A 20265-nucleotide genomic window follows, 5' to 3' on the forward strand; every position below is an offset into this window, starting at 1 on the left:
CACTTCTTTTCCTCCAGTTCTAGCTTAAACCTACTCTGTTCAGGATTTCTAATCAGGGGAAGGAGGACAAGAGTGAAGGAAAACGGAAGTGGGAGAATAAGAAAAGAGGAGAAGAAAGGTAAGAGAAGGGGAGGGAAAGTTAGGTAGAAGAGAAGAAGAGGAGGGGAGAAGAAGGAAAAATGAAGTAGGGAGGGATTGTGCAGAGAAGGGAGGAGGAAGCTGAAGAATGGGGAGAGAGAGATAAATTAAGAAGAGGGGGAAAGGAGAATAAAGAGCAGGGGGTCGGGGAGGATGCAGAACCCCATGGAAATTTACCCTTTCAGTCAGATGGCATGTACATCCCTATCATGAACAGAAATATGGACAGAAAAAGCGCGTTCCTGTTGGATATGCCAAACGGTGGTCACATACACTCATTTGCTCACAGATATAATCCTAAAAACACCAGACATAACACAAAAAAACAAAAATGATCTTTACAGAAGAGCAAAGTTTCATTATCAACAATAGCATTTCAACAACACTAAAGACCAGAGGATAACATAGCAATCTAGATATTTTTGAACAAAATCATTTGGGACTCAATTTTGGAGGGAATCTGGATAAGATGTATTTTTCTTTCTTCTACATTTCTCTATTTGCCAATTTTTCATATCAAGCATATATTTGTAATGAAAGCTTAACCTTGTAATAGTTGGGGCAGGATGTCTAGAGCATGTTCAACTGAAGTCACTGTTTGGCAGGACCTATTCTAAAGGAATTATTCAAATGATATTAGTCAGCAGAGCATAAATATTGGGTGCAATAAATACATATTTAGGGGATGCCTGGGTGGCTCAGTCGGTTAAGCATCTGTCTTCGGCTCTGACATGATCCCAGGGTCCTGGAATCTAGCCCCACATCAGGCTCCCTGCTCAGCGACACCCTGCTTCTCCTTCTCCCTCTGACTACCACTCCCCCTGCTTGTGCAATCTCTGTCAAATAAATAAATTTTAAAATCTTTTTAAAATAACAAAAATAAAAAATCAATATATATTTAGGATTGAGTATTCTTAGAGAAAATTCAAGAATCAGATTAAGGGTTAAACCATAAGCCGTAGCCTTTCAATCCCTGATATGACTTGGATAGAAGTCAACTACTAATGACAGATGAGTAGACATATTTTCCCTTCCACATCTTGATGTTTATTGAATGTGTCCATTGCATAAGTAGAATCATTGTTGAGTGCATCAGATGCATAGAAATATTTTGCCTTCCACATTTTGACTATTGTTGAGTGTGTCCATCATACGCAGCACAGTGCCAAGTGCCAGGTGAACAGATAAATTCCTATGATCAATACATACATAAAATCTGGAAAGCCATATTAACAACTACTTTTAGGTTTAGTAAACTGCTGAAATCATTTCAGCTTTCCAACTCAAGATGAAATGGATTTGCAACATCTCTCAAGAGTACTGATAGTAAATTAGAGTTGGTGTTTCATACACATACAAATTATATTGCTTCTCAAATGTTGGTTTCAATAAACTTTCATTGCTCCTCTGGGGAAACAAAGCATATGCAAGAATTCCTATTTAGTCCTTAAACATCCTATATTCCTTTTCAACCAAGAATGTTTTTAATAGAAACAGACTTATTTATTAGTTTCAATTAAAAATGTTTTATTTCAACAAGCTGAAAAATTCTGCAATAAGTGTTTCTTGATGTACATTCATGTTAAAGCAATCCTTACATTTTATTTGGCCTTTTTAGAAAATAGCAATTTAGTCTCTCAAGAAAACAGTCTACTTAGAAGTAGACAATGTGAGAACTGCTCTGGTTCTGATTTAAAGACTAATTAGATTTTTCCCCAGGTAAACAGCTCCTGTCAATCTTCCAATTGCAATAAAATCTATATTGAAAATAAGACAAATCTAATATTAAATGCAGGATTCTCATTGTTTAAACCATTTTCTGAGGATAAATATTATCACAAAATTTAATTTACCATGATGTGGTTTAGCAAGTTCTCATTAGGAAACCACAAAAAATCCTTACTAGTTTAGAAATAAGTGTATAGTTCCAATAAAATTGAAAAAGAATATAAATGCTTAATGATGAATACAGAGTAGGAATAAGACAAGCTTATTGAGTATTATTTAACACTATAAAACATTAACAATGCAACATGAAATTTGTAAAAGGCTTTATATTATACACTGATCTTTCATTTCTGTCTTACTTTCAGAAAGATTTTCAAGAAAAAGATAACTGTTCCTATGACTAGATTTAAATTTGGTCTATAAAATACTACTTTTTCTATGTTACCACCCTGAAACAGAATTGAATCCCCACGCAGCTACCATATTTCATTGAATCCCAGATGCCTCAGTTATGACGCACAACATTACTGTATGTGCCACTAATAAAGAAATAATAATATCTAGGAAAAGATTTAATGCCACTGATTTTAAAGTGTGTCTTAGTTTTTAGAGATGTTAAAATGTAGGGGAATGTGCTTTTGAATTAATGAAATATGGTATATATTTCAAAGAACAGTATCTCAAGTAACTAAATTCACTAATGATGAGCCAGAGGAAGGGATTAAGTATCTTCATTCAGGACAGCTTTGTACACCGGTAAGTTAAACAATAGCTTTGGGGATGAAACTGAAACTACCTTAGAAGAGCCATGATCCTATAGCCTCTCTCCTTCGATTAAAATTATTTTACTTATATATCAACTGAAATTAAATAAATAAGAAAGAACAAGAATGCTTTTTAAAAATGCATAATGGGAAGTGACACAGGCAGACCGCCAATTTATCTATTTATCAGTGCACTTATCAAGATGTATATTTGTCAAATTCAAGTTCTTGATCATTCACCAGAGGTATAACCAAGGACTGAGAGGAAAAGATACATTCTGTGCTCATGAAGAACTCACAGTCTTGCAGAGGTGATAGATAAGTTGATTAGTAAAAGTTAAGTGTATTGGTTTGTATTATAACACATTGGTTAAGCTGAGAAATAGGCTGTGAGAATCCCCTTACTGTAGGCCAGGTTAGGGTTGGTCAAAAGAAGAACCTGCTCTGGGTTTTACAAAGTGCAAGGGAAGCAGTGGTCACTGTATCCAGACTCAGTGATGGACAAATGCAGACAAGTCCCATGGGTTCCAGCTTGTCTTTGCTCGCCTCTGTTCCAAGTCCCAACTGCTAACTGTGTAGACCTAAGAAGGCCCCAAGCTCACTGCCAGGTTCTTGGCTGTAGAGCCATGGGGTGTGGTTACACCCAAGCAGAGCTTCTCTTAGACCTCCTAACACATTTCCCCTTTAGAGTTCCACCCCCGCAGCTGGGCAGACCTGGTCTCAGATTGAGTTGGTAGTAACACCCGATGCTCCAGCTTCTCTTCTAGATCTTCAGTTTGCCAGCTCTTCCAAAATTGGGTAAGGTCTGATTCCTAAAATAAACCCCTTATCCCACAACACTCATGGTACCTGTGCTTCCCTGACTGACCCTGACACACAGAGCACAGAGGCTCTAATGAGGGCAGAACAGATTTGTGGACGTGCATACAGAAGTTAGAGGCCATCCATCCAAGCTGAGAAGCCTGATAACAGCAGAGGGTTTATATCTAGGGACCGAGAGCAAAGGCAGGGCCCTCAGACACTCAAAGTTGTGGGAACAGCTTGTCAAAGGATGGCTTCCTGAGAGGACACTGCCACTTCTTACCGCGTTAGTGTAGGATCTGAGGCCCAGGGTACGTATAGACTATGGAAGGTAAAGAGGCAGGGGTCATATCTTATCCTAAAGGGGCTGTCTACCTGCTTCTCTCACTCTTCTTTGGAAGGCCAGTACGTGGAAAGTTAAAATGCAATGTCTTCCACCCTCTGCCATGAAGTATTTGGAAGAAGGGGTAGAGATCTTACACAGAGCTTACCAAGTGTTGGCTTTACAGGAGGCTTCCTACGATTAATTCTCTCAGTAATGGCATGTTGGCTTTTTACCATTCGAGATTGCAAGATGGAAAATGTCTTTCCTTGGCCTTCCCACATAAACAGTAGCTTGTCTGGGTTTGGAAATCTAGGGTCTGATTTTTTTCCCCTCAGAATTCTGGCAACATACTCTCATCCTCTCATATCTACAATGGCTAATCAGAGGCTCAAGTCTGATCCTTTTGCCTCTGTAGGTAATGTTACTTATTTCTAACTGTGAAACAGGGACAATTTTCTGTTTTCCTAGGGCATTCAGAGATTTCACTGAGATTATTTCCAGACATGGATCTGTTTTCAATCTTTTTTTTTTTTTTTTCAAAATAGCCCTCATTAAGTGATGTTAAGCTGAATATCAAAGATTTTACTTGTGTGTATTTTCAAGATTGCAGCTCGGGGATATGTTCTCCTTCATGCCATTCTCTCTCTAGGTTCCTAACATAAGAAGAAGAGTCTATTTCCTGGAACTATTCGCATGTCACTTTATTTAGTATTTTTTTAATCTTTGAAATTGTGCTCTACTTTCAGAAGAGTTTCTTGAGCTGGTTTTCTAACTTATTAATTTGGCTTTTAACTATGGCCATTCATTGTGTTCTATAACCTTTTCCCCACTCCCTCACCCCTTGCCCCCGAGAAGTCCTTTTGTTTTCAGATTTTTCCCATTTCTTGGAATCCTGGCCTTAGTTACCACTGTAACTACCTTGGAATCTCAGTGATTCCATTTGATCCCCTTTTCTTTCAGGTCCCCCTTGTATAATTTTGCTGATTTCTTCTTGTTTTGTAGATACAGAGAAGAGAATGGCTTGGGACTTGAGTCAAGCAGGTTCGTATTTATGGATAGGGTCCATGCTGGTAGCTGATAACTGCAGTGGTGGTCTCCTGGGGTTCACAGATGACCTCAGAACCTGAGTGGATCACCTTCCCTGATGAAAGGGGAGAAAGCTCCCTACTGGACTCTAGGGAGCTGTGTGCTGTGGGGTCCTGGAGCAATCAAATCCCAAAGCGTACTGCTAAAAGATGCCTGGGGGACATGGTAGGGGTGAGGCTGCCAGATGTAGCAAAACAAACACAAATGAGGAGAGTCAGGTAAAACTGAGTTTTAGAAAATCAACTCCTCATTTTTAGCATAGTAAGTCCCTAATCTTGTATGAGCCTTACTTATCCTAAAAACTGTTGTTTGTCTAAAATTCGCATCTCACTGGCTGTCCTGTGTTTCATCTGGCAACTGTAGGCAGAGGGTAAATTCTCAAGTCCTTTGGCTTCTTAGATAACCCTCTCTTCCAACTCTACTTGTGAAACCTTAAGAAATTGTCCAGGGACACCTGACAATTCATGATCTCAGGGTCATGAGAGTGAGCCCCCCATCCAGCTCTGCACTCAGCAGGGAGTCTGCCTGAGATTATTTCCCTCTGCTTCTCCCCACTATTCACACATGCTCTCTCTCTCTCTCTCTCTCAAATAATAAACCTTTTTTTTTTTTTAAACTGTACTTATTTAAAAAAAACCTTAGGAAGTTGTGTGTGCAGGAGATCCTAGGTATGGCAAGAGTGGAGGTGAACTAAAGTACCATTCTTATTTGTTTTTTTCTCTTTATTTGATGTGGGAGCCTTAGGTTCTATTCAAGGTACCATCTCTGTATCAACTGGCCTGACTAGGCTCTTTGGGATCTCACTTTAGCAAATTCCCACTTTCTGTAGCATGCTGTCTTTCTGAGCAAAGGCTGGAGACATACAAGTTGGCTCACTGCTCACGTTGCAGGACCCTGGTGTAGTTCCCAGTCCTCCAGTGACATTAGTCATCAAAGCCCTCATTCCAACCATTCCAAGACTCTCCTTGGCAACCTATCTTGGCTGCTTGAAATCTGAGGTTTGGGGTAACCTGTCCATTTCCTTCCCAGGAAGCCCCTTTCTTTGCTCTTTGCTTGTTCATAAAAGAAACATAGAGGGCATAGTTTATGATGATGTGGTCAATTGAACTTGGTAGTCCTGACTTCAACTGTCCTATAATTTTTTCTCTTTCTGTGGTCTGTGGTCTATGAAATTACAAGAAACAAAGAACTCAACTGGTCCATTAAAGTTTAAGTCGAGGAAATCAAGCAAGGCAATCAATAAACAATGTGAACTGGCAGTTTGCATACCTCTGCAGGAGCTCTCTGAACCGGACCACAAACCATTGGGTAGACACAAGAGGATGCTGCTTCCCACGAGGTCAAATCCAGGGTGACATCGGACCCCACAGGCTGCATTGAAGTGGTTGTTACAAGTGTTCTGGATAAAGTAACCGTTTTCAGGAGGCTTCAGGGCAGGGCAGTGGACCACTAACATTTACAGAAAGAAAATAAAAAAGCAAAATTAGCCTTTGAAGCAGCCTCCTTTTCTTTGTTTGTGTAAGAGGACATTTTATACACACAGCTCAATTACCCACATCATTCCTATTTACTGCATTTCAATTTCTAAGTGCATATTTGGAAGAAAAAGCCTTATATCTCACTCCTATTAGGTATGCATTTACTTCCAATTATATTTTTTAAACAAACTAAATATTATCTTTTAAGTTTGTTTATTTATTTATTTATTTATTTATTTATTTTTTAATTTTTATTTATTTTATGATAGTCACAGAGAGAGAGAGAGAGAGGCAGAGACACAGGCAGAGGGAGAAGCAGGCTCCATGCACCGGGAGCCCGACGTGGAATTCGATCCCGGGTCTCCAGGATCGCGCCCTGGGCCAAAGGCAGGCGCTAAACCACTGCGCCACCCAGGGATCCCATCTTTTAAGTTTAAAAATGTTTTGTTATCTAGGTGTATATGAGACTTTCCAGTTCTTGATCTTCATATGTCACTAGCTATTTTCCTTCTTAATTAAGGTGACATGAAACAAAGAATAAGTCAAACAAAGTATGTCTGCTTCAAATCCCACAGCCTCTGGTACATTGACAGGCTAATTAAATAGTTTTAACTTTTTATATGAGTAACATCAAGATACTTTATTCATAAAAATATTCTCTTTAAATGGATTTAAATATCACTAGAGCCAAAACCCAGCTCATTTGTTATCAAATTTGTTATTAGATTTGTAGCTTTTAGATTCATCTTAGATCTTTTTCAAGTACTAAATTTTTCTGGTTTCATGGTTCTAACCTCCTGGGGGTCTCAGATCCACTTTCTCTGGAGCAAGATATAGGTCTATGCAATGATAAGAAATGTTACTGAATAAAAACAAAGAACTTCTCCCAAATAAGATTAGAGAAAGGAATACTAAAGATCACTTAAAATGAATTGGATGGAAACACTGGCATCATTTCTCTCAAAGAGATCAGCTTTTATATTTCTTATTTGCCAAATGTGAGAAACTGACCTTCACAGGTCTGGCCGGATGCCCGATATCCCTCCTTGCAGACACAGTCTTCCGGGGATGTACTTCCAGGTGGAGAGGTGTGATTTTCATCAGGACATGGAAGGCAAGTACTGAGTCCTCCTGGAGAACCTTCTGGTTTGTACGTCCCAGACGGGCAAGCTGTGGAAGTCCATTTTACATTAATTTATGGCACATGAATTGATAGTTAACAGCATTTTTGAGACTAAGTAGGTAGAAAAAAATGCAATGAATATCTTTTCATAGAAATAATAGTATAATTCAAACAAAGCCAGAGACAAAGATTCTTTCTGTAAGAATGATGTAGTTTTGAGAGTTTTTTTCCATTCCAATTTTTATTTAAATTCTAGTTAGTTAACATATAGTATAATATTAGTTTCAGGAGTAGAATTTAGTAATTTTCACTAATATATAACACCCAGTGCTCATCACAAGTGCCCTCCTTACAGCGCATCACCCATCTAGCCCATCCCCACCCATTCCCTCCATCAACACTCAATTTGTTCTTTGTTAAGAGTTTCTTATGGTTTGCTTCCCTCTCTCTGCCCCCACTTCCCCTGCGTTCATCTGTTTTGTTTCTTAAATCCCACATATAAGTGAAATCATATGGTATTTGTCTTTCTCTGACTGACTTATTTCACTTAGCATAATACACTCTAGTTCCATCCATGTTGTTGCAAATGGCAAATATCCTTTTTGATGGCTGAGTAATATTGCACTGTGGGGTGTGTGTGTGTGTGTGTGTGTGTGTGTGTGAGTGTGTGATATCTTCTTTACTCATTCAAGGAGTGATGTAGCCTCCAAAGTCCCACAATGAGTTACAATTACAACACAACACAGCATGAGATGTCTGGGCTTATTTGTGGGGGAAAAAATAGCAACGCACCTTGGGAACTAAAAGGAATCAGTGATATGTGACATGTGAAAAAAAACTGAATAAAAATTGCTGAGTCCATATTCTCGTGACCTGCCCTGTGCAGCCCCACCACCCCCAGAGCACTCCTGCACCCTCTCCCAGCAGAGGAGAACTACATAAGCAAAAAGCACTGAGCCCACTGTTTCTATTCAAATCATGTGATTAAAGACAGGAGAAAGTGAAGAGTTTGAGGGAAATAATCCAACTGCTGGGAAATAGGCCCTTTGAAGAAAAAAGAACTAAGACTCTGCTTTCCTCAGCTCAGAGAAAGGCACACAAAGATAGTGAAGTCAGCATCTAATTGACCTTGCTTCATACCCTCCCTCTGCACTGACAAAGTAGCTTTGAAGCTGTAACTTCCTCTCTGGAGTTATACATCAATAAAATAACTCAAAATTGAGAATTCAAATAAAAAAGGAAATTGCAGAACAGAGGGACTGGCAATGCTCAGCTAATTCAATGTGGCACTGTCAAGTATGCATTTGAGTATTTAAAAACAGTAGCACCCAGTAAGGTGTGCTTATAGGATGATATTTATATAAATTGTCTCATTTAGTCTACACAGTATTAGTAAGTAGTATTAATGATATTGTTATTAATAAATGCATTAATTTTCTTAGTATTATGTCCATGTTAAAAGATGAAAAATTAAGGCTTAGATTTTTAGACTTGATGGAGGTTACTAAGTAGGTGATAGAGCTAGAGCCTTTTTTATACTTAACATTGATTTACTGCATTTTTATAGCAAAAAATTCAAAATTACATTTACATTTTTTAATTAGCAAGTCAAATGTTTTTAAGTGGTAGCACGCTCCTTTCCTCTTCCTTGTTGTCAATTTGTTTAAGGCTTGTTTCTGGGGACATAAGGTCTGACTTACTTATTTATTACTCTTATCATTTTGGTCTGGCTTATTTTGTTTTTTTATAAGGAATTTTTTAAAAGATTATTTATTTACTTATTCATTAGAGAGACACAGAGAGAAAGGCAGAGACATAGGCAGAAGGAGAAGCAGGCTCCCTGCAGGGACCCTGATGAGGAACTGGATCCTGGAACTCTAGGATCATGACCTGAGCCCAAGGCAGACGCTCAACCACTGAATTTATCCAGGTGCCCCTATAAAGGATTTTGTTAAGGTTTACAACAAAATTGAGAGGAAGGATAGAGCTACAATATTAAAGCAAATATTTATATGGCATTTACTATGTCCCAGGAAATGTTTTATATATTTTTTAAATATTATCTTTTTAATCCCCTTAAAAGCCTATGAAGTAGTTAGTATTATTAATCTCATTTTATAGAGGAGAAAAATAAGGCAGTAAGTAAGAGGTTATAACTTGCCGAAGTTACATTGAGTAAATGGCAGAGCTGGGATTTGAATCTAGATAATTTTTATCGAGTCCATGTTCTTTACCACTACATGTGCTGTGCCTCAAAAATCATCCAGGCAGGTCTCTTGGATGTTAAAATCCTTGTATTAACCACTATAATAGGCTAAAATAAGAAAAGACAAGATTCATAATATAATGTAATTATCAGAAAAAAATAATCATGCTTCTGCAATTCTTGATTATAAAAATAGTTATAATGGTATGTGACCTATGAAAAATACTTCAGCAGAAAGACAACATTGCATCCAAGGAGAGAACCTATTTGCTCACAGGTTTACTGGCAATAGGATCCCCCCAACTCTGTAGGACAAGCTAAAAGTAGACATCGAAAGCCTCAAATGGAGCTTTCCTTTTGATAAAGCAAGTGCTTTATCAAAAGCACTTTTCCTTAGAAAGGAAATTTCTAAGAATTTGACCCACATAAAGGTAAGTAAACATGTATGTATAATTGTTGTTTACAATTGCACATTCTGTACTGGCTATCAACACAAATGTCAAGAGATGAGGAGTTTATTAAATTCTTACGACACATCCATCCAGTGGAATATTAGCCACAAAAATAACAATTCTTGACATAGAAAATCATCCAAATTATGTGGTCAAGGGTAAAAAAAAAAAAAAGCTGGTTTCAAACACTATGTACATTATGTGATCCTTTTTTGGCTTATAAGTACATATATAAGACTTGAAGGAAATGATCTTTAAGGCTATATTATTAAGAAATAATATCTATATTCCTGGTAGAATTATGAGACTTTCAGGTTCACTTCTGTTGATCTACATTTTCTAGTTTTGCTACACTGAATAGGTATTACTTGGGCAAAAACAACGAAAAGTAAATTAAAATTTTATGTAAAAGAAAGTCATTGTTCCCAATGCTATATTTCATTTCATGGTTACTAGTTCTCTGACCTCAGAGATCACTTTGATTCCTTCTTCTCCCTCTATCTCCTCCAATATCCAAATGAAAACCATGATGTTTGGCTTTTACTCCTTAAAAATCCTCATTTCCCCCTCCCTCCATCAGCATTGCCCTCTCTTAGATCTGGACTTTCCATCTCTCATTCAGGCTTTTACAAGCCCTTTACTGATCCTTCAGCCTTCAGACCTGTTCTTTATTCCACCATGAATGTTGCTGCCTGAACATCTTCCTAAAATATAAATCTGATCAAATAACTTTCTACTTAAAAACCGCACCACCAGGATGAAGCGCTCTCTCTTCACTCTGACATCTAAGGACATCTTTGATCTGTCTGTAACCTTCCTGTACCTCTGATACAAGGGACCTGTGAATTCTGTATCTTGGTTAGAATCTGCTTCAGAATCAAGGAGAGCCTATTCTTGCACCACACCTCCCCTACCTCAATTTACTGGACTGGGGAGTTTGAACAATTGCTTCATTTCTCTGAGACTTGGTTTCTTTGTGTGTAATATCAGTAGTACTTCCCTTATAAATTTTGTTGTTAGGATTGACCTAAATAATATAAGTAAAGCAACAATGTCTGGCGTGTAGTTAGCATTCAGTAAATTTTTAGAATAAGGTCCCCAACTCTGAACTTTCTCAATAAAAGAGACAGTTATACTTCCTTTCTCGAGTTGTTGCACCTGGTAGATGCTCTGATAAATATCACCTCTTTTTCTTAACTTCTACTTAGCTTCTGCCTTTGTGTATGCTTTCCTTTTTCTGAGTGAACCTCCAGCAGCCTTCAAGACTAACTCATTCTAGATAGCTCCTCCAACTTTTTCAGATTTTGTTGCCTTAATTTCTGAGGCCCCAGAGTACATTTCCCTTACCTCTGTTCTGGCACATGTCACACTGTATGTAACAGATGCACTTGTCTCTTTCTCTCAGTAGGCAACATGTTCTTGTATGTTCAGAGAGGCTTCCAGTGATCTGACCTAGTCATTAGCCATCCCATTTCCTGATCAACAGTCACTCAATCAAAGAAGGGCAAGGGTAAACAAGCTCTTTTGGAAGGCAGAGGTGGGCCTAATGTGGAGGAAGGACTATAGTCAGAGAGAATAATAATCGAGTGAAGTGAAAGAATGCTAGACTTGGGGTCAAGACAACTGAATTGCAACCTTGGCTCTTCTACTGGCAAGCTATATCGTCCCTGGCAAGTGATTTTCTTTTCTTTTCTTATAAAATACAGACATTACAACTAATGATGACTATGGCTTCTTCAATTTCTAACATTTGATGATTCTATAAATAGAATAATACTAGAAAGTAAGTTAAAGAAGTCTTCCATATGAGCAGTAAGATTCTGTTTACGGATTTTATAATTTATTTGAAAATATTATTACATAAAAAAGGAAGCAATCTTAACAATATTACCTTCCAAAATGTTTTGAGTAATCAAGAGTTGACAACACTGGAGAACAGTGTTTTGGATAAAAATATCCAAAAGTACATTTGGAAACGTATTGTGAAATTCATAATGATAATGGAAAACAGACTTTAGGAGAACTATTTAAAGGCATTGCACAATTCTAGTGGGAGAGGTGTAATCAACTTCTTTGATACCCAAGGGGGGGTGGGAAATTCCTCATCTAAAACCAAGCAAAAGTTGAAAAGACGAAATAAAACTGTGGTTTGAGCAAGTTTCACAAGTGATGGTAAAGGGCTGGGGGTATGTTCTTTTCTTTTTAATATGAAATGTTTCCTTCCTGGAAATGTACCCAATATTGTTTCTTAATTGCTCTTTTAGTTGTTGGTAAAATAAGCACGTTCTCTTTTCAGAAACATCTTGGCGGTTATCAGCTACTATTACTGGAAGTGTGATTCTTGAAGTTATGTTGTGCTAATGTTAGTTTTTCTTCGGCTGACAGTGCAATTCTTTGACTGAAATAAATTAAAACGTCAACCACTTTGGAATTTGTGAAATACAAAGAAGCCTCCATTCTTTCTAATCCATCTTACTCACTAATTTGTTAGATGACTATTTTAGTTAATATAAATAGCATATATTATACAATAACAAATATTTTATAAAATTCCTTCATACACATAATCCAAGATTAATTTTTTAAAATTTGTTAAGTATTAAGACCTCTTTTCCTTGAACAATTCCTTGAAAGGCTAGTAAGTTCCTTTGAAGACTATAGTGGTAAGGTAGCTGCATTACACAACTACAAAGGTGCCTATTCAGATAGATTGTAATGCCATTCAAGAGACATGCAACTCAAAAGCCCTAGTTTCTGTTCTCTCTAGGAAGGACACCAAGCAAGTGTCTGGGCCCCCAGAGAAAGGCTCTTTATTATTACAACATCATGCTCCTTCTAAACTTTATGGATTTGATCTGAATAAGGATCTGTTCCTACAAATAGTTGTGCGAAGATTTTGAGGATTCACTGCCCTAGAAGAGAAGCAGTTTTCCCCACATTGAGCCAATATTTTCCCAATTACAAGACAAGGACGTAGGCATGATACGAGGAAACTTGCCTTTACGAGACAGCCAAGATCCTTTCCATTTTCATTAATAAATTAGATAAGGAGACTTTTAACTGCCTTGGATGCTGCACAACTGAATCTGTGGCAAATGAATTGGCATCCTGTCAATCTTCCTGCGATTGCTTAGAATTGGCATCCTGTCAATCTTCCTGCGATTGCTTAGCTTATTTGGCTGAAGTACAGCATATTTGGACAAAATTGTGAATTTGAGCAACTGTGTAGTGCCAAAGCAGCAAATGGCACACTGGTTGTAGGATGCCATGTTGCAAATATAAGCATCTGTTCAGAGATTACTGATGGATCAGGACAAGTCTGTCAAAAAACCAAAAAATAAAACCCTCAAAAGACCATGTCTGAAAAGAGGATGCATCAGCAAAGTACTTATTATACGTTAAGAATTAATATATGTAACACACACACACACACACACACACACACAGAGAGAAATACAACCTGGCTAAGTCCAGAATACTTAGGCAAAGTGTTTTTGTTGAAAACTCTGTGTTCTTAATTGTCTTAAGGTGTTTACTGTCTGGATGAGAAAAATGTGAGATCATCCAAAGTTTTATAACAGAAACTTTGTAGGCAAGTACTTTTAGGAGAGGCCATGGAGATTTAAAAATTATCTTTAACCTTGTTTATTCTTTCTAAAATAGCCAATAACTCAGAATCATATAACGAAGAAAATAAAATTTACCGTAAGCTAATCCACATTGGTAAGCTGATTTCAATTTTTTATCATTATCAACAACTTGCTTTGTTTCCTTGTTTCTTTCATCCACTGAAATTCTTTTTCTCAAGCAAAATAATATTAACTTTTCAAACTCCTCAGCCTACTGCCAAATTACTTTATATTTCCATTATTAGAACTAAAAGTAAGTATCACACTGTATTCTCACTGGCACTGGGTATTAATAGTTTTTAAAATTACCAATTAATCAGGCCAATTTGGAGCCTGTGGAGGCCTGCTGGGAACAGAACTCCTAAAATGACAAAAATGTCTGGAAGGCTGTGGTCCAAGGCCATGTTTGCTGGCTACATGTGGGGTTTCTGGAACCAGGGGAGCACACAGCTCTCCATAAAATTGAAGGTGTTTATGCTTGAGGTGAAACTGGATTCTATTTAGGCAAGAGATGTGCTTCTTCATATAAAACAAAGAACAACACAGTGACTTCGGGTGCCAAACCAAAAACAAACAAACAAACAAAAAACAAAAAAGCCCAACAGAATAATCTGGGGAAACTTAACTCATGCTACCAGAAACAGTGGCATGGTCCATGCCAAATACCAAAGCAACCTTCCTGTTAAGGCCATTGGCCACAGAATCCATGTAATGCTATATACTCCTCAAGGATTTAAACCTACTGAAAAGTAAATAAATAAAGGCATAGATATGTTCTCTTTAAAACAAAACAAAACAAACAAAACAACCAGCTATTTAAATGTGAAATCCTAGGAGTTTCAGCGTAACAGGATTTCAACTTGAACATAGGATAGATCTATCCCTGAGATTCAGACACGTATAGGAATATATGTATAGGATACATGTATAGGAATGTCTATTGCTTGAGGAACTTAAGAACCTTCTGGAAGAAAGCTCCAACCATGGTAAGGGTACTATTCAAAATATTACAACTCAGAACGACACAATCATTGATCAATGACAATAGACATCAGCTGTAGCATCAAGCAGACTTCTATAGGCCCCCTTGTCTGCCAGATGTTACCCCTACAGGTGCTAGACTGTGACACAGGTGCCAGGGAGCCTGGGAAAGGGCTCAGATCAGTCAAGGAATATTCAAGAGACTTAGAGTGGTAGCTATTCACCAACCAGAACATAAGTATTTCAATATCTTAACAATGTTTACAATGGGACTAATGCACAGCTATTGAAATGTTAACTTGTCCGAAGGAAAGAGAAATGGCACACTTTGGATCTAAGAACAACCTTGGCAGTAAGAAAGCAAGAGAAATTCTGGGTATGGTTTAGTGTTTGCTGCCAAAGTCATTTCCCTGTGGTCTTACAAGGAGTGGTGAATTACGAGTAAAGTCTTAGGCCATACTTGCCTTCCCTCAGCATCTCTACTTCGCTTCAATGAGACTTGAAGATCTTGGGGAGTTTGCAGATGTGGCTACCTTTTGTTTTCCATTGTTGTTAACGTTAAATTAGGATCTTATGACTCGATTGATTCTGTAAAATCCATGCATATAACTCTTCTAGGTTTCTCCACAGGCAGTGATTTTTGTCCACAGATGCCAAATTAATATCCCTATAACACAGCTTTCTTGCTCAGAAATCATCCATTCTTTGCAGTTGCCAATTAACCAAAGGCCATCTCTGTAGCCTGGAATTTAAGTCCTAGTACAATCTAGTTCCTACTCCCTACGTTTCTTGCCCTGAACCCCACTATGTTCATAGATGTAGGCCATTCACCCGTCCATACAAGCTACTACTAATCCCCAACACAGGTCTGAACATTCTGTCCTCCACAGTGGTATCTCCTATTTCTAACTGTCCAAATCCTATCACTCAAACCCGGTGCAAATCCCATAACCCACATAACTGAAAGCAAATATTTTTAGAACAGCTATAACATTTTGTATATGATATATGTCATATCATTTTAATTTTCATTTAATCTCAGCTGCTTAGAACTGGATTAACCATAATGCTTTGTTTATACCCCACATTCTGACTTCTGTATTATTATAGCTCCATTTCATAATAAGCCACTTTAAGGCAAGTACTATGCAAAATCTTATCTTCCAAAAATACCTAAAAGATATTTGATAAAGAAGTCAATGCATAGATTCAAATTATTTCCTTCTGTAGTTTCCATAAAACCCAATTCAGAATGATCTGTTCCACCCAGCATTCATTCTGATATCTGTGTGGTCTAGTCTACTGTACCTCGAAGTAGTCCACTCATCCAGCAATATTTTTCCTTCCATATTCCCATATTAAGATGTTTGGATTATTTTCTGAATAATGCATGTGTAAATAAAATTGTAAGTGTTTTACTTTGGCAATTGCACTGCTTTCAACACATTAAACCTCACCATGTCACCACCTTTCTCCCATTTCGTCCATTAAAGTCAGGTGTGGTGCAAAGGATCAAGTGAGAATCCTTAGATGAGAATTCTGGTAATTATTCCTGGCTCTGACACTGTCTGCCCTTCTCTAAGTTATATAACCAATTAAAGAACTGGTTTTTCCATTACAACATAGTTGTAACACTAAAATTTCATGACCCTCTGTAGGGATGAGAAGGATATTACAGGTAATGGAATACTAGAGATAGAGAGTAAGACAGGACTCCATCTGTACCCTTATAGCCATTGTAGTCTTATACAGATGATTAAAAGGGCAAAGTACCATGTTATATGACAGCACATAAGAGAGAGATTACCTAGATTTGAAGCAGGGAGGGTGGTCAGGTAAGCTTTGTCAATCAAAGTGATTTCAGAATGAGACCAGAACCATGCACACAAGTGAGAAGCAGAGGTGTAGGGTGATGGCATTCAAAACAGAGGGATCAACACGTGCAGGCCCAGAGGCAAGAGAGAGCATGCTTGAGAAAACAAGCATTCACTCTGGCTGGAGTACAGAGGGGTGAGGCTAGAAAACGAAGTGGGTGCCAAAACCATGAAGATAGGATAGGTCGCATTCAAAAGCTAGGAGTTTATCCTTAAAACAGCAAGAATAAGGACAATGTTCAAGTTAAGGTATGCGACAAGATCATTCTGGGTGACTTCTGGAGAATTATTTTGAGGGACAATAATATTTCATTCTCAAACACATGATATGATTCAGTCACTCTCATTTTTCCCCTATGCATAAGGATCATTTCAGAACTTTGAGCTATGCTGAATGCTTTTTTTTTTTTTGCTTAATTGCAAACAAAAATCAAGATTTTTTTTCTCAATAACTTTTTTAAAAATTGTTATCCTTTATTTATTGGCCATTAGTTTTTTTTTTTCCTACTTTACTTTTGGTTTTAATAGAAATAAATCATTACTGGGCATAAAATGTGGGAAAAACAGACATTACCATACTTCCACAAAAGGTATTCCTAATTAAGATAACACATAAAAAGCAATACCACTGTTGGATTGATCCAACCAATGTGGAAAAATCTGTAACCAGAGAAGATACGATACACACAAAAAGGAAAAGAATTTGTTTCTGAGAAGATAGAGTAGATGTACTTTTTCTTAGTCTTCCTGCTAAATCCAACTAAAAACCCTGAATGTTATATATAAAATAAACATAAAATGACACTATTAAAAAGGCAGACAAGCTAGGCACTTTGATAATCAAAGCCCAACATGGTAGTGAATTCTTTGGGGTTCCTTTTTTCCTCACATAGCCCTGACTGAGGGTGACAAAAACTGAGTGACAAGACACCAACAGGAATGGACCGAAACAAAACAAAACAAAACAAAACACCCCAAAACAACAAAATACTGCTCTCTCCAGGCAAAGGGTGAAGAAATGGCATTAGGACATTTTTAGACAAGAACCAGTCAACTCCTCTACTCCAACCAAACACCACTGAAAAACTGTGACCCAGTGCAGCCATACCAGGAAGAGACCAAGTGGGAAGTCTATATTTGTACTCTTGCAAAGCTCTAGCAAGGCACCCCAATACCTCTGCCAGAGTGGTATCAGAGAAGGCCAAGTAGAGAGAGGAGTCTTTCACACCAATGGAGATGACAGGGTAAGGGTTAGGTCTCACTTCCACATTCTCCCAGACGTAGTGGTGTCAGGTCCATGGAGAGTCAGAACTTTTATCACCACCAAGCAGCAAAGAGGTCCCCTCTTAATAGTGTCTGAGAAGGCAATAAGGAGACCTTCCTAGAACCAGAAATTCCATCCACATCTGGCAGTAATGAGGATCCCTCTCACACACATACATATTAGTGTCAGTGGGGGGGGCAAAATGAGGAACACAGATATCTATGTTCACTTGGGAGGAATAAGGCAATGCTCCCCACCCTTCTTTCTCTGTTGAGGGAATGATTATATAACATTCTTGAAATGACAGAATTCTAGAAATGGAGAACAGATTAGCATTTGCAAGAGGTCAAAGTGAGGGCAACTAGCAGCAGAAGGAAGTATTTGGGGCTCTAAAAGAGTACATTATGAATCCTTGTGGTGATGAGCCTGTTCCGTAGCCTGAAGGCGTCCCTGTCAATATCCACATTGTGATGTTACTCTACAGTTTTGCAAGATGTTACTATTGGGAGAAGCTAGGAAAATGATATAGGGGATTAGTCTGTATTATTTCTTAAAACTGCATGTGACACCATCATTATCTCAAAAGGAAAAAAAAGTGTGATAAAAATGAAAAAACAAAAGGCAGAGAGGCAAAATTTCAAAGTACATCCAAAAATATCCAAGATTGAGAAGCTGCATTTTAGAGTTTGGGCTGCCAGGTCCAGTTTGTGGCTGGTTGGTGGTCAGGGATATTTCTTCATGCCTAACTATTGCTTTACGGATACCTTGGTCCATGAAACAGAATACGATGAAGAGTATACATGAGTATTAGAATGACTGGAAATTGGGGTACCTGGGTGGCTTAGTTTGTTAAGCATCTGCCTTCAGCTCAGACCATGAGCCCAGGGTCCTGGGATCAAGCCCCATGTCAGGCTCCTTGCTCAGAGGAGAGCCTGCTTCTCCCTTTGCCTCTACCTGCTTGTCCCTCTCCCTCTGCCTGCTGCTCCCCCTCCTGTGTGCTCTGTCAAATAAATACATAAAAATCTTTTTTAAAATGACTGGAATTAGTATTCCTTCTGCATAAATTCATAAATTGACCTTCTTATTCATATATCAGTTTCAATAAAATTGTATAGTTCCTCATGAGGAGCACATAATTCTCTTTCAAGTTATTCTTAGAAAATGTGTATTTTTTTTTACTATTGTGAATGGGATGTAATAAGATTTTTTAAACTTAATGTTCTTGCATAAAAATTTATTGATTTTAAAGTATTTATCTTATTAACTTATAAATCTATTAATTCTAGTGACTTCCAATTTATTTCTTTGTATTTCCTAGGTTAAGAATAATACTTCATACAATGGTAAAACAACTCTTTTTGGTTTAAAATATTAAGTATTGATGGTGAAATAGTAAACTTGCTTTATTAAAATTTATGGTCGTGTTTGCAGTATTTCACATATGAAATGCATTTGATTAATTTTTTCTTATAACTTATTTCATGATCCGTGACATATTTTCATACACCTGCTTCCATATTTTTTTTCCTGCTTCTATATTTTGACAAAATTTATAAATCTCGAGTTTTAATGGAAATTTTCCCAACTACTAACATTATACTACATATAGTAATGATGATTTATTTGCTTTATATATTTGTTAAATGAGTGCTTAAATGGTAAAAATTCAAAACATCCTGGAATGCTATCTTGCATTGCTACATGAATTAAAATACTTCTCCAAGCCATCAATCATCAATACATGCAAATAGCTACACACACACATACACACACACACACACACACACACATACACAAGCGCACACAGGCTATAGTTTTAGGACTAGATTTGGAAAATAATGTCAATATCTAGATAACATGAAAGAGATAAATGTGTTATTAGCTACTTCCTATGTTGAACTCAGCCTTCCAGATGGCTTGCTTTGATTCTAAGCCAGTGCTTCTCAGGGTCAGTAGACTTGTTCACCTTCACTTCTCCAAAAAAGGAATGGAAAATTCTCAGGAAGTTGGGAACCAAGCAGAGTTTCCATATGCTGTGTTCTAGTATCTGAACACACAGTTTGCTTTATTTATTTACTCATTCATTCTTCACTCAAAATGTATTAATGCTGACTCCAAGTCCCTGTGCCACTTAGCAGCGGCTATTAAAAAAGAAAGAGACGTTGAACATAATCCTGCACTAAAGGGATTCATAGAATATTAAAGAAGAAAGACCTACCCCAAATGATCATACAACAGGGCGTTTTAACAGAAAGAAAGTTTTTTAAGAAAACCAAAAAACTCTAAGTTTATTGCTCAGGCAATGACTCTGTGGAAGAAGGGATGAAAGGGAAAGTTTCATGAAAAAAGTGAAATTTGTCATGAATCTTAAAGTACTGGTAAGAAATTACTGGACAGACAAGATGTGGGATATTCT

General features: G+C 37.5%; 1 protein-coding gene across 2 annotated transcripts in view; it reads right to left on the bottom strand.

The window, feature by feature from the left end:
- Positions 1–20265, bottom strand: part of SVEP1 (sushi, von Willebrand factor type A, EGF and pentraxin domain containing 1) — a 181682-nt gene that overhangs the window by 118202 nt on the left and 43215 nt on the right. For both annotated transcript variants that reach the window (XM_038553086.1, XM_038553085.1), the window contains exons 4-5: positions 7332–7490; positions 6112–6291 (exon numbers count right to left, since the gene is read on the bottom strand). In XM_038553086.1, the coding sequence (XP_038409014.1) occupies positions 6112–6291; positions 7332–7490 (339 nt within the window). The remainder of the gene's footprint in view (positions 1–6111; positions 6292–7331; positions 7491–20265) is intronic.

The sequence above is a fragment of the Canis lupus genome, chromosome 11, assembly GCF_011100685.1.
Source record: "Canis lupus familiaris isolate Mischka breed German Shepherd chromosome 11, alternate assembly UU_Cfam_GSD_1.0, whole genome shotgun sequence".
Lineage (NCBI taxonomy): Eukaryota > Metazoa > Chordata > Mammalia > Carnivora > Canidae > Canis > Canis lupus.